Here is a 12,374-nt window from a genome sequence, read left to right as displayed (position 1 = left end):
CATGTCGGAGCAGCCTCCTGGTTCATGTACAGGCACCCTGAATTCCCACCATTCCCTTATTAAATCCGTTTCTTGTTTCTGAAGTCAAAGCAACAGCAAAGATGAGACTAATCTTAGGAGGCACATTTCAACCTTTTTTCAATATGGTTAAGAGAACAAGATGGAACGGGGAAGATGTGGCTGAAGGAAACATATCTACTGGAAAAGTGTATGGGTAGGATGTTTATTCATGCATGCTGGTTAGCAAAAATAAATACGGTTTTGATGGCAAAACCTTTTGCATATGATCCCAACCTTGAGCGAGGCCTTTGGTTGCTACCATGCTATCAATAATATTTTTACTTCTGCTGCTGAAGAAACTACCAGCCCCCACTGTGCCTTGCAGTTGTGTGCATTGAGAATGATGTTATCACTCACATTGTGGCAGCCACCTCAGGGCCTTGGTACACATTGCATTTTAAGCTTCTCACATGCTGGGTGGTGTTAGTGTTAGTTCGAGTTTACAGTAGTTACACTCTTAGGCTAAAAACCTTCTCTGACGGTTTCCACCTGAGCAGCTGTGACTTGCCAGTAGAGGGCTGGTGAGCAGGGGCCTGACTAGGAGCTACAGTTGTGCATTGTCTACACAGAACAGAAAGATGGGAGAAGGGGACATGGTACCTTGGGATACTGGAGGACTGAAACTTGGACAGCTTCCCTCTAGGGATTGGGCACACATTTGTGGAACATGAACTGGGACACATAGATCAGAGATAAGCATGCCCTGAAATGGTGTAACTTTTAGACACCTAAAGGGTGCTTAAAACTAGTTTACACATCTTAATGTGGAGACTATTCAGGAGTTAAGAGCTCTTTGTGTTGCCTAAAATGAATGTGTAACAAGGCCCTCGCTATCATAAGAAATGGGACATCCAGAAAATGTCCAGACCTTGACACATGAAGTACAGAGTAAAGACGACACAGGGTGTGTTACAGTCTTCCATAACCCAACAATTTATTTAAAATTGAATCACAATGAGAGTCTGTTAATAAAATACATTATTTCACACCAGTTTGCATTGCCATTGTATTTTTTAGAGTTAGCATCTCTCTTTACTTTATATTAAAAACTTTATAGAGTTATAAAAGAACTACTGTACTGTATCAACAGTAGCTGAAATCTACTGTAACATTAGGCAGGTAAGAGGAAACTTCTAGTTAGCTAACACTTGAGTTAACCACTTGCATTTTTGGCACCTCTGAATCTTTCTTCCTTGAACAAGAAAATTGGTTCCATTTCAAGCCAGTAAAATCACTGACATGAACAATGGCAGTGATAATCACCATTAAGTGGCAAATGCTGCCTAAAATCATATAAAATGCTCTTTTTGATAAAAAGTAGAAATTCTGATTTTTTTCAACAGGGTGCTTAGCATTTGAACATGACGACAACACATCTCCCACCCCTTATTGTGTTATAGCTACTGTCATTTTGCTGTGAGATTTCGATTAATATTTTAAACAGGAAGTGGATTACTTTCATGCTGGCCATGAGGGTCACCCCCCATCCCCTCAGGTGTTTGTCCAGGAGGAAGCTTTAACTGTTCTTTGAATGAACTGATTGAACATATTTTGAGGCACAATGTCCCTCCATGATTTAGCAGTTTACTGGCTGTCAATCATACAAAGGAAATTTTAAAACATTAAGAGCACTGAAACTCAGTGATCCACTGATAAAGCCTGGAGTCCACTTTCCTGGGATAAAGGTGACTTTGCATTAGAAATAAAAAGGGATTCACAAGGCATGTAGCATTGACAAGTAGTATTATTGTGCCAGGCCTGTGTTTACGCAATTGTGCAGTTGCTTTTGTAAATACTTAGAATTTATAGACTGTTTTTTCCCCCCTTTCTTCACATGTTATAAACTCCAGATGCTTCTATCTTTATATATTATACTCAACATTAAAAAGAAACCCATGCTATTTTTAACTGCTTTTTTTTGGCTTGTAAGCTATATTATTTTAGTGAGTTTTTGGCACAATATCTAGGGAGTGTTTCATGTAACTGAGTGCTGACTTCATGTACTAGTCTTTATTATTGTATTGCTTACTTGCTTTCTGACTGAACTATCCCTGGAGTCACAAAGAAATTGGAATATTCTACTGTGGGGTGAAACATATTTTAATTAGAACTAAAAGCATCTTATGGCTTTGGTTCCAAAGGGACAAGGATTTTTCTGACAGCATTGGCCAGTATGTTTTCTTTTATGGAGAAGAAAATGCAAGTTTGTATGAGCCACAGCATGATTTAATCCCATGCTCTTTTTCAAAGTCTCATTCAAAGCAAACAAAAATAGGAATGATATATCTAATTCATTTTTAATGATAGATTTACTTTCTCTCTCTGTCTTTGATTTATGCCCAAGCTGCTGGGAGCAGGCTCTGTCTTAGCATTTTCTCAGAAAAGGACTATTTGAAGAAAGGGCCCCTTTATCTGATATACTAGCAGGGGGAAGGGAGCAACAATTGAGAGGAACATTTGAAATTCATGAAAATCAAAAATTTCAAGGAGTTCCTAGTACTTTTCTTTGCCTATAATCCCCGTCTCTAAAAGGCAACCCTGCCAAAACCTCCAACTCCTTTAAACTAAAATTTGCCTCATTCATACTGAGAATTTATCTTCTGCAATCATTTTTACTTCCTACTCGGCATTCATGCTGTATACACTGTTGAAGTCAATGGGAGTCCTAGGGAAGGAACAGGTAAAGAATAAACAGTGCAAGTGAAAAATCTTTCCGTGTAGATCAGTATGTTGGAAAGTGAAAACAAGCGTATACAGGTATAAAAAGTTTTGTAAGAAAAGAAGAAAGCTTGGTTAAAATGGACCAAGCAGGAGCTCAGGAATTCCAAATAGCTATAGTGCAATTCACACTGATTTGATAAGCAGCAGTTAGAAATACTTTTGTGGCAGTCAATGATCATGGCTGAAAAAAGTGAAAGTGAGAATAAAAGCAATGTACTGTCAATATATTTTTGCTCTTGAAGAATGGATCTACATATTGCCTTTGAGAGTGAAACAGCCTGGGGTATGGCAAACAGTACAGCAGTGTATTCCCCTTTATTTCATATAAAAAGGGCTCAAAGCTGGGATTAATAAGGCACAAACCTGGGAAAAATAGAGTAGTTAACAAGAAATGAGTGTATTATTTATTAGATGTAACTTAACAATAACTTCTCCTTTGTCCCCCAAATGCTCCAAAGCAATATATTTCCTACATTCTTTCCCCCATCTGTTTCTTTTGGATAAAGCTGCCTCTGCTATAGAGATACAGTTGCTCAAGAATAGAATATATTGTGAACACAGCTAAATACAACATACAAAACAGAAATGCATTATAATGTTACAATATTTAAGTAACGGAGTTAGACTTAGGCTATTGCAAGGCCTAGGCACTATCTGAGAACTGGTTTAAGAATATCAAGCTGAGTTACTGTACAGGAGCAAAACACAACCAGCATTGCTAGGCAGGGTTAGCAATTGAGAAGGAGACATATTCAGGATGTCTGGATAGGAGAGAGAGCTATCAGCTGTAGGAATCATCTTTCCTGTTGTACCCACCCAGAACCTTGGAGAAGATTTTTCACTCTGTATCAGTACTTCTGTGGCCAGTCCTTGAAATACTTTCACATTTAGCCATTGTGCATACTTAAACCTCATCCCACTTATCCTGTTAGGCTATGTTTTCTTTATATATTTTAATTTTTTTTTTTTTTACAACTGTTAAAAAAGATTCATGGTAAAAATAACTCACTATATGATACATATACCCAAAACGGTGTGATACTTTATATAATAAAAGATGAAAATAGTCACTTTCCATAATAAAAATAAGTTCTATTTTTTGCTTATTTTACAATATACTTAATATTCTTTTCTTCTTCTTCACTCTGCAAGTAAATAAGTCCCATTTTGATATCACTTCTGAGTCGATTAAAGTGGCAAGAGACCAAAGAATGGCTTATAAGCATTTTGAACAGCCACATTCCACATGTCTCTCCAGTTCTTCCATGAAGGAGGATCCGTCTGCACACTGAAAGATGTATTTCCGCCTTTTGCTCCGGAGGGGAATGCAACACTGGCCATTACTACAGGTGCCATGACATTCCATGCGGGGCACTTTAGAAGTAGTAACACATGATGTGTAGCCTTGCTCCTTATGGATTACCTCTCTAATGATCTCCCCTTGGCATAGATTCTCTATTTGAAGACAATGGAGACAAAAGATGGGGAAGATGATAATTCATTTTCTAAAAAAGGTTAAACAGCCTTGTACATATAATACTTACCTTAATTAAGGTAAACAACACTACCATAATGTACAGGACTGCAGTTCTCCACCACCTTGCATCTGCTTGCAGAACATGGTGTGTGAGATGTATGATGCAAGGTGCTAGCCAGTAGAGAATCAAGCCCAGTGACTTCCTTCAACATATCTAGCAATGCTTCAACAATGCTACTCTACATGGACATTAATAATCTGGGCTTTGTCCAAGGACACTTGAAAAATTAAATGTGTCTGGTTTGCCATTGGCCATTTTATTTTGCCATACATTGGCTGAACATCCACAGAACTGTTGGATTCAGGAGGCAGGAGGGATAGCACATAATCCTGTTACAATTTATGGCTCTACTGACATATCAATCGCACCATAACTGTAATGTTTGCCAGGGCCCCCAGTCACACACATGTCACAAAGGCTGTCTGTTTATAATCGTCTGTATACAATTGGGAAAGTCGATGGGCGTATGCAGATGAAACAGGGGCCCTAAATTGAAGTGGTGGGTTTTAAAAAAACACCGCTTCAATTTAGGGCCGATTAAACACCTGTCATGCACACACCCCGCTGACTTACCTGCCTCTCTGGCAGGGAGGGGAGGGCGAGCTGGTAGTGGGCGGAGTGGTGCCTAGGCTGCGGGGGGGGTGATGGTGCTTCCCTCTGCAGCAGCAGCGATCCCCCCAGGTGGCAGCTGCCCGCAGGCACCCGGCACAGGTGCTCCTAGGGGGCACCGCAGCAGTGGAGGGAAGCACTGGGCCCCTGCGCAGCTCAGGCAGGTAGGCAGGCTCGGGGGGGGGGGGGGGGGGGGGGAATAGAACAGGCTTGCTGCTTTTCTTGGGTGGAGCCTGCTTTTCCTGGCTGCTTCCAGGCTGCCTGCAGGGCTTTGCTCTGGGGATGTAGAGGCAGCAAACAAAAACTCCTCAGATGAATTTTAGTTTGCTGTGCCTCAATTCATTTAAGGTGCATTACGCTGCTGAATTTCCTATAGTGGCTGGAATTAATGTGCAATATGCCTCCAAGGCATGCAAACACCAACACCAGTAAAGCAGTGCAAAAGCATTTAGCCCGCTTTAAAGTGTCATGCACACATGCCTCTTGTTTCATCTACATACAGCTTATGACCCTTTCCAATGAAATTTGCTATCTTTATAAAACATTATAGGCAACAATGGAGTGCAACTCTAGTTACTTGCCAGAGATGAGCAATTCATCCCTGGAATCATTCTTTCACATCTGAACATCTCTGTTCAAAAGGGATCTGTCAGTATTCAGGGCAGAAAAGCAACATCATCACAGGAGAGGGTAATCTCTGAAAATGATGAAAGGGATGGTGACACAAAAGTGTCCATTCCTTTAGGTGCTTTCTCTGCAAACATCCCAACCAGATTCTGCAGAACTGCAAGATTCAGGAGGCAGGGGGTATAGCATGTAACCATAGAGCTATGTCCTTCCATTCACTTGGACCATTTCTGGCCAGCTCCCTCTCTTAACACTTTGTGTTGCTGTGCTGCACTGATTTAGCCTCATGGGATTTCCACCTGCCTTTGTCCCACTGACAAAGAGTTAACAGAGAGTTAAATGCAATATGGGTAAAGACAAACACAAAAGAAACATTTACAGCAAAGAAACATCCCAGGCACTGTGGCCAGGCATACCTCTGTCACAGTGGTCTCCACTATAGTTAGGATCACATTCGCAATAAGGTTCCCCACGTTCTGAAAATTTACACTGCCCGTGGTTGCATTTCAGAATTCTGCAGGGGTTTGAGGAGTTGTTCTTCTTGTCGCAGTACATGCCAGAGTAACCCTCTGTACACTTACATGTGTAAGCAAAGTTGGTGGCTATGCATTTGCCATGGAGACACCTGAGAAAAGAGAAAAGTTTACAGTTGGCTTGCACTTGTTGCTTTTGAACCTCAAAATCTTCTAAGAATATTTGTTTTGGAGGTCTGAGCTCCTAGTTAGGTTCTGGCCAGCCAGTATTCAAGAGAATTGTAGTTCTGTGACAGGCATATTTGCAGAAATTGCAAGTTTTTAGAGAATACTGGATAAGATTTACTGAAAACAAATATGAAATTAGTGATCAGGTACATTCTCAGGGGAATCTTAGCAAAGGGTATGCTTTCCCCAGTCAGGGATGAAACAACGCAATATATGCAAACAAAGCAGCTCATTGTTTCAGTCCTTGAAACAAATGGCCTGTGAACAATCTACGTGCCAAGATTTATTCAGGGAAATTATTTTACAAATAGTTTCATATGATAAATAGATGTAAGAAAAATCAATGCCCTGGTAGAAAATCTGTAAACAGGAAAAGAGGTTAAATTCCTCAGAAAAAACTGTGCATGCAGTTCTAGCTGAATGATTTCATGACTCAGGAGATCTGTAGTGGGTCTTTGGTGTTTCTGGAGAGGGCAAGAGAGATGATGTTTCCTGAGAGCTGGTTTGGGGAAGTATAATAGATTCCCATTCAGAGAACAGACCTGGATCAGACTTTGGAATTGGACAGGGGAAATGAGAGGGGGCATCTTTGCCAGAGGAGGATGAGTCACCCAAGCCTACAAATATTTTATATAGAAACCCCCTCCCCAACTATTTTATATAAGCCTTTGCCTGATCATTTTCTTAGTCTTGGTATTTTAAATTATTCATATCAAACTGGCTAGGTGTATATATCTGTACAAAGCAGGAAATGCTTAAAATAAAACCTCTTATGAGGTTGGAAAATAGAAGAAAGTAGTAATTAGTGGGGTCGCAATCCCCTTAGAGAAAAAGAGGCATTTTCAATATTACTAAAATAACTCTTACTCCTGGATTAATAATCTTTGGTATTAATCCCTGTAACTGCTCTTGGGTCCATGCTCCTATTTCTCCACTTAGATTGGAAGTGTGGGAGTCAAATCCCTAACACTCTGTGGGGGACATGCAGGGTTTGTCTGTCTGGGGAAAGTTAAGATAAATTAAATGAAGGTGTGAAGTTAAAGTATATTAAGCCCAAGTGTGTATGTTCTTGCTCAGAAATGGAGTGGACTCATCTTGCTGGAGCTTAACCCTCTGTGGATTATGGGTGAAACTAACTTTAACTACTTAAATATCTGAGAGTACCTTTCCTAATGCTCTCAGATGGAATTATAGGAGCTCAGCACCTCTGAAAATATTCGGCTTTGGCCTATAGGATGAAAAGCAAAATATCCACTCGCTACAGAAAGCCCTCCTGCCAGCACCAAGGCGAACTTACTTGTTGTTAAGGCAGGGGTCTCCAATTTCTTGGTCACATAGTGGACCCGTCCAGCCTGGGTGGCATTCACAGATAACACTTGTCTTCTCTAGGGATCGGCAGATGCCATGCTTGCAGATGTTACAGGATTTGCAGCCAGGAAGGACTCCTAATGACTGCTGTGGTAGATCCTTAAAATCCTGCAGCTCATTATTAATTCGGACATCGTGGATGCATCCATGAAAGCCATTTGGCATCCTATCAGTTCCATGGTGCAATGAAGATAGCCCTGTAGATGTTGGGATCCCTTCAAATAAAAAAAAAAAAAAATGTTAAGGAATATCTTGCATTTACAATAAGAAATCATGTCTAGAACTACTAGAGCACCATCCATTTGAGGATCCCAAAGCACTTTAGGAACTATTAAGAATATCTTAGCTTGCCAGTGAAGAGCCACAACCTCTGAGATAAAAGGACAGCCAACAGTACTCCACCATACACAGGAATTAATTAGCATGGGAACCAGTAACATGGTATTGAATTAACAGTGTTGCATCTAATAAAATCCAGATGAGTTGGGAGGATCTAGTACCTTAATTCTTGAACAAGTACCTCAGGAGCTTTGACGAGCATAACCCAGGTAAAGCTATTTTGCATCTGATTTAAAACATGATCCTGTTTGATTCTTCATGGAAATAGTGTTATATTGTCACTTTTTAATTTTAAAAATTGTTTTAGTTCTTGCATGTGGTTTGACTTATAGTATCTTGCAAGACATATGACTCCACTTTTAAAAATAATATATTAAGGATGCAAAGGGGAGGACTCAACATTAAGACTTAACTTTGCTCCACTCTGCCTTTGCATTACAGAACTCTAATAACAGGATTATGTCATACTATCATTTCTTTTAGACATGCTTTTCCATGTACATACATGTCTACTTGTCCCTAGAGCTGCATGGATTGGAAATATGAGATGTTCTTGCACCCTGCTACCAGATAATCTCATTTGGCCAATGCACTTTAATAATCCCTGACATTCTCAATACAAATCAATAAAAAGGTTCAGCTCTGATCAAGGCAAGATTATCTAGTTTACCCATGTTTGTGGGCAATCATTCAGAAGTTGTTTAGAAAAGGAGCATTAAAAAGGATTATGCACAAATGGCTTAAGTTCAGGAGCCGCTCAAGTTAATAGAAGTTTTTACCACTGGCTTCAGTGGGCTTTGGGTCAGGCTCAAAGGCCTTATGGATCCATTAGGAACCTGCATATATTGGTGTTTGGTTCACATTAGAGCCAACTGGAAAACAAGATTTCCATATCACAAAAAAAGTTGAGATTTCAACATGTGTTCCTTGGTCAATTGACTATCGACTCTTCTGGGCCCTCTCCCCCTACTTCCATCACACTGAACTAGAGATACTAAGCCTAAAGAGCCTGCTCAGCAACAGTTTAATCAAGCCTAGCATGTCTCTATAAAAACTTTTGCTTTTGATGAACTGGCATTTTAGAATAAGTAAACAGTTGGTCTAGAAGTTCCTGTATTAAACTAGCTAATTTCTTTTGCACCTCTGGGGAGAAAAAAAAAACACTTCAGAAGAGTGGAAGGTCCCTTATCCATCCAAGTTTTCCTGCTATGCAGAACCTCACAGGATCTTAGTGCTTACCCTGCAAGACTACCTGTTGGTAATTTAAGAAAACAGTTGCTAACAATTTGATGGGACATACTACCGGAATCATTTCCTTTTAATTTCTTATAGTCTTTATTCCAGGCAAATCATTTTTTATATAATGAATGGAGATTTTTTTACTGCCAGAAGAGGTCAACTCTATCAGAGGCAGACATCCCTAGAAAGTTAACTGCTCGATTATTGACCAAACATACCTCCAATGTAGAGAGGGGTGTTGAGGTTGACTGAGGGTTGTTTCAGCAGTTTGCCAAGACTTCTAGGGGTTCCTTTATCCACAACCAAGTTCAGAGTCTGGTTCAGCATTACCAGCTCCACGCTGTGAAACTGTCCATCATTTACTGTTTCCACACTAAAGGAAAAAGGAAAAGAACCAGAAAAGGCAATTTGCTATGATCTGCTTGCTTCTGTCACAACCCTTAGAAAGAAAACCTCATACTACTTTCCACTTTGTGATTGGTTGCATTTTGTGCCAGAAGATGTCCTGGATATAAGAATCTCAAAGGAACAAATTAAAGACTATGTCATCTCTCATACAATCAGTACATATAGATTTAACTGTTAGGATACTGACTAACTTAGATTTGGGAATGCTGGGGCAACTCATGACACTGATTGGCAAGTGAATACACCTGCTTAAACATATGCCCCAAATGCTTTGCCAATGGCCAAGTGACCCTTCCAACTCCCCTGTGAAGTAGGGAAATTAACTATTAAGTCCCTGTGTTCCCCAAAAGAGACAAGTGACTTAGACAGACAGGCAAGCTAGAATACCCAGTGCCAGAGGTGGGAAAGACTTAGTGGGTGCATCTACATGTACGCATTTACTGTGCAGTAACAGAAATTCCTGCACAGTACGGGCACATGTCTGCATGTGCACGCCTGTAATGTGCATGATGCAGGTACTAATTTAAGCCCAATTAGTTACTGTGCAGTAACAAATGTGTAGATGCCTTATGGCGCAGTAACACTGCACAGTAACACTGTGTGTGTAGACTGACTTGGGACTAACTTTAGTCCCATGTCAAATCACACACAGCGTTAATATGATTTAATGCCTGCACGTGTAGATGCCGACTTATTCCCACTTACTGTACAGTAACTTACTGAGCAATAAATTTAAGCTGGCGTAAATGTACATGTAAACATGCCCATTATCTCTTCTGCTCAAATAACTAAAATATCATTTGTTCATTTACATAAAGAAACATCCTAATGCAAATGCAAGTCAAAGAGGGAAAGACGCTCTTCTGTTCAAAGAACTTCAGGGGTTGAGGTGGGGGAGGGGGCGGTGTCATGTGAGAAGATACTCAATTTTTGTAGGGTTGAGGACTAGTGACCACCTAAATTAACATGAAAATTCAACATGTATATAAAAGTATGCAGCTGACACAGAGGTGTAGTGAACCCCTGTATTGCCTTGGGCAGAGTGCTGACCACTGGAGAGCTGGGATGTGTGTTGGGGGTGTCTTGACAATAGCTGCTGCTGAGGAGCAAGTTGCAGCAGGGGTGTTAGAGTACCTTTTCTCTCCCCGGAAGTCCCCTGAGAGTCTTTGCTATGGCAGGGACAGCCCTGGCTGCCTGGCTTCTATGACTAGACTGTGCCTGTTTTAGCAAAGGGACCCTCTACATGTGCAGGTAAATGTGTGATTGGGCCTGGAAATGCAGCCTGGTCCTGGGCTCCCTCTGCACCAGCAACAAGCAAGTTCCTCACAGCTGGGAGCCCCCATGCATCCCCACAGCTGGGAGACTGCTGCTGCTGTGATCTCCCAGCTGCAGTGCGTTCCATGCATCCCTGGGGTTGGGAGATCACAGCAGCGTTCTATGACCAAGAGCCCCACAGCTCTGAATACTGGATCCTGGCAGCACCCAGCAGCTGTGGACTCCAGGTCCTGGCAGCTGCGGGGAGGAAGCGGGGGTGGCAATGCATAGTTCTTAGTTGCAGGGAAGGAGGGGAGGCGGTGCTGCATAGTCCTCAGCTGCCAGGAGCTGTCTGGTCCGAGACTCCCCTTAGCTGCAGGACTCCAAGCCACAGCCGTGCATGGTGCATCCCTGTGGCAGACAGCGGTCAGCTAATGGGGTTCCCAGCCACAAGGGCAGACCCTGCTACATGTGTAAATTAAAGCTGAGAGCAACCAGTTATAAAGTTATTACACATTTTCCAGCAATAACTTTACAATTTTTTATGGCACAACAGTTAATTAGCATGTATAGGTGGTCTAAATTAATTGTACCATTATGTTGGCAATCATGTGATGCATGTAACATGTAGAGGGAGCCATAGACTCCCAGAGGGGGAAGGGGTTTCTGGTGATCTCTTTAAGTTGGCACTGAGGGTAAGTGCCCCACTAACCCTTCTAGTTACACTAATGGGTTGACATGTGATTAGTACTTTGATTTTCATGTAAGCTAGGCATGGGATCATTTAAGTATTTACACAGGCAGATCACCACATAAAGTCAGAGCAATTGTACTTAAATTAAGAGCACAGGTGTACACTAAAACTTTGCCCATTCATTAAATGCAGTGAAACCCACTTTATTTTCAGAGCAATTTCAGCTCTAAGACCTTTAGGCTATACCTTTAAAATCTCTCAAAACCATTTAGTAGCTTCATTTTACTCCGAAGAACAGGCTGAGGGGAATGAGATAGGGGCAACGAGGCCCAGGAATTAACTGGTCTATAAAAAATAAAATCAGAGGATTTTCCAAATCTGCTGATTGTTATGGAAGTGGAGGAATTTTTCTGGTGCTTTAAATTTAATGAAACATTATAGTCTCTAATTCTTTACACACACATGAGCATTAATACATAAGGAGAAACTGACAGCAGTGGCTATAGCAGGTGTTAAAATGTGCTATGTAAACTTCCCATACAGTCAGCTTTGCCAATACATCTTATGCTTGACCTGCAAAAACCCTCTTCCAGTCCCACACCTCTCTTTAGCACATACACCAGTTTTGTGGTGTCTCTGCTGTTATTTTATAGACAAAAATACAGGACATGGAAGTGAAGCATTCTGAAACACTGGTTAGTTTAGAAAACAGATTTTGGGGCTGTTCACAAAAAATATGCAGCAGGGAGTAAAAAAGTGAAAATATAGTTAATTTTTATTCTAGTTCAAATGGACCATACACCCAGCATTATAACT

At 41.0% G+C, this 12,374-nt stretch overlaps 1 protein-coding gene across 5 annotated transcripts in view; it reads right to left on the bottom strand.

Moving 5' to 3' along the window:
- Positions 1-969: 969 nt before the first annotated feature.
- The window catches only part of SLIT3 (slit guidance ligand 3), a 964,832-nt gene continuing 953,427 nt past the window's right edge, over positions 970-12,374 (bottom strand). For all 5 annotated transcript variants that reach the window (XM_019487139.2, XM_019487141.2, XM_019487140.2 and 2 more), the window contains 4 exons: positions 9,421-9,575; positions 7,554-7,839; positions 5,972-6,180; positions 970-4,236 (listed from right to left, as the gene is read on the bottom strand). In XM_019487139.2, the coding sequence (XP_019342684.1) occupies positions 3,998-4,236; positions 5,972-6,180; positions 7,554-7,839; positions 9,421-9,575 (889 nt within the window). In that variant the 3' untranslated portion in view covers positions 970-3,997. The remainder of the gene's footprint in view (positions 4,237-5,971; positions 6,181-7,553; positions 7,840-9,420; positions 9,576-12,374) is intronic.

The sequence above is a fragment of the Alligator mississippiensis genome, chromosome 9, assembly GCF_030867095.1.
Source record: "Alligator mississippiensis isolate rAllMis1 chromosome 9, rAllMis1, whole genome shotgun sequence".
Taxonomy (NCBI): Eukaryota; Metazoa; Chordata; order Crocodylia; family Alligatoridae; genus Alligator; species Alligator mississippiensis.
Note: the sequence above shows the minus strand (reverse complement) of the source record. Positions and strands in the feature narration are given on the sequence as shown.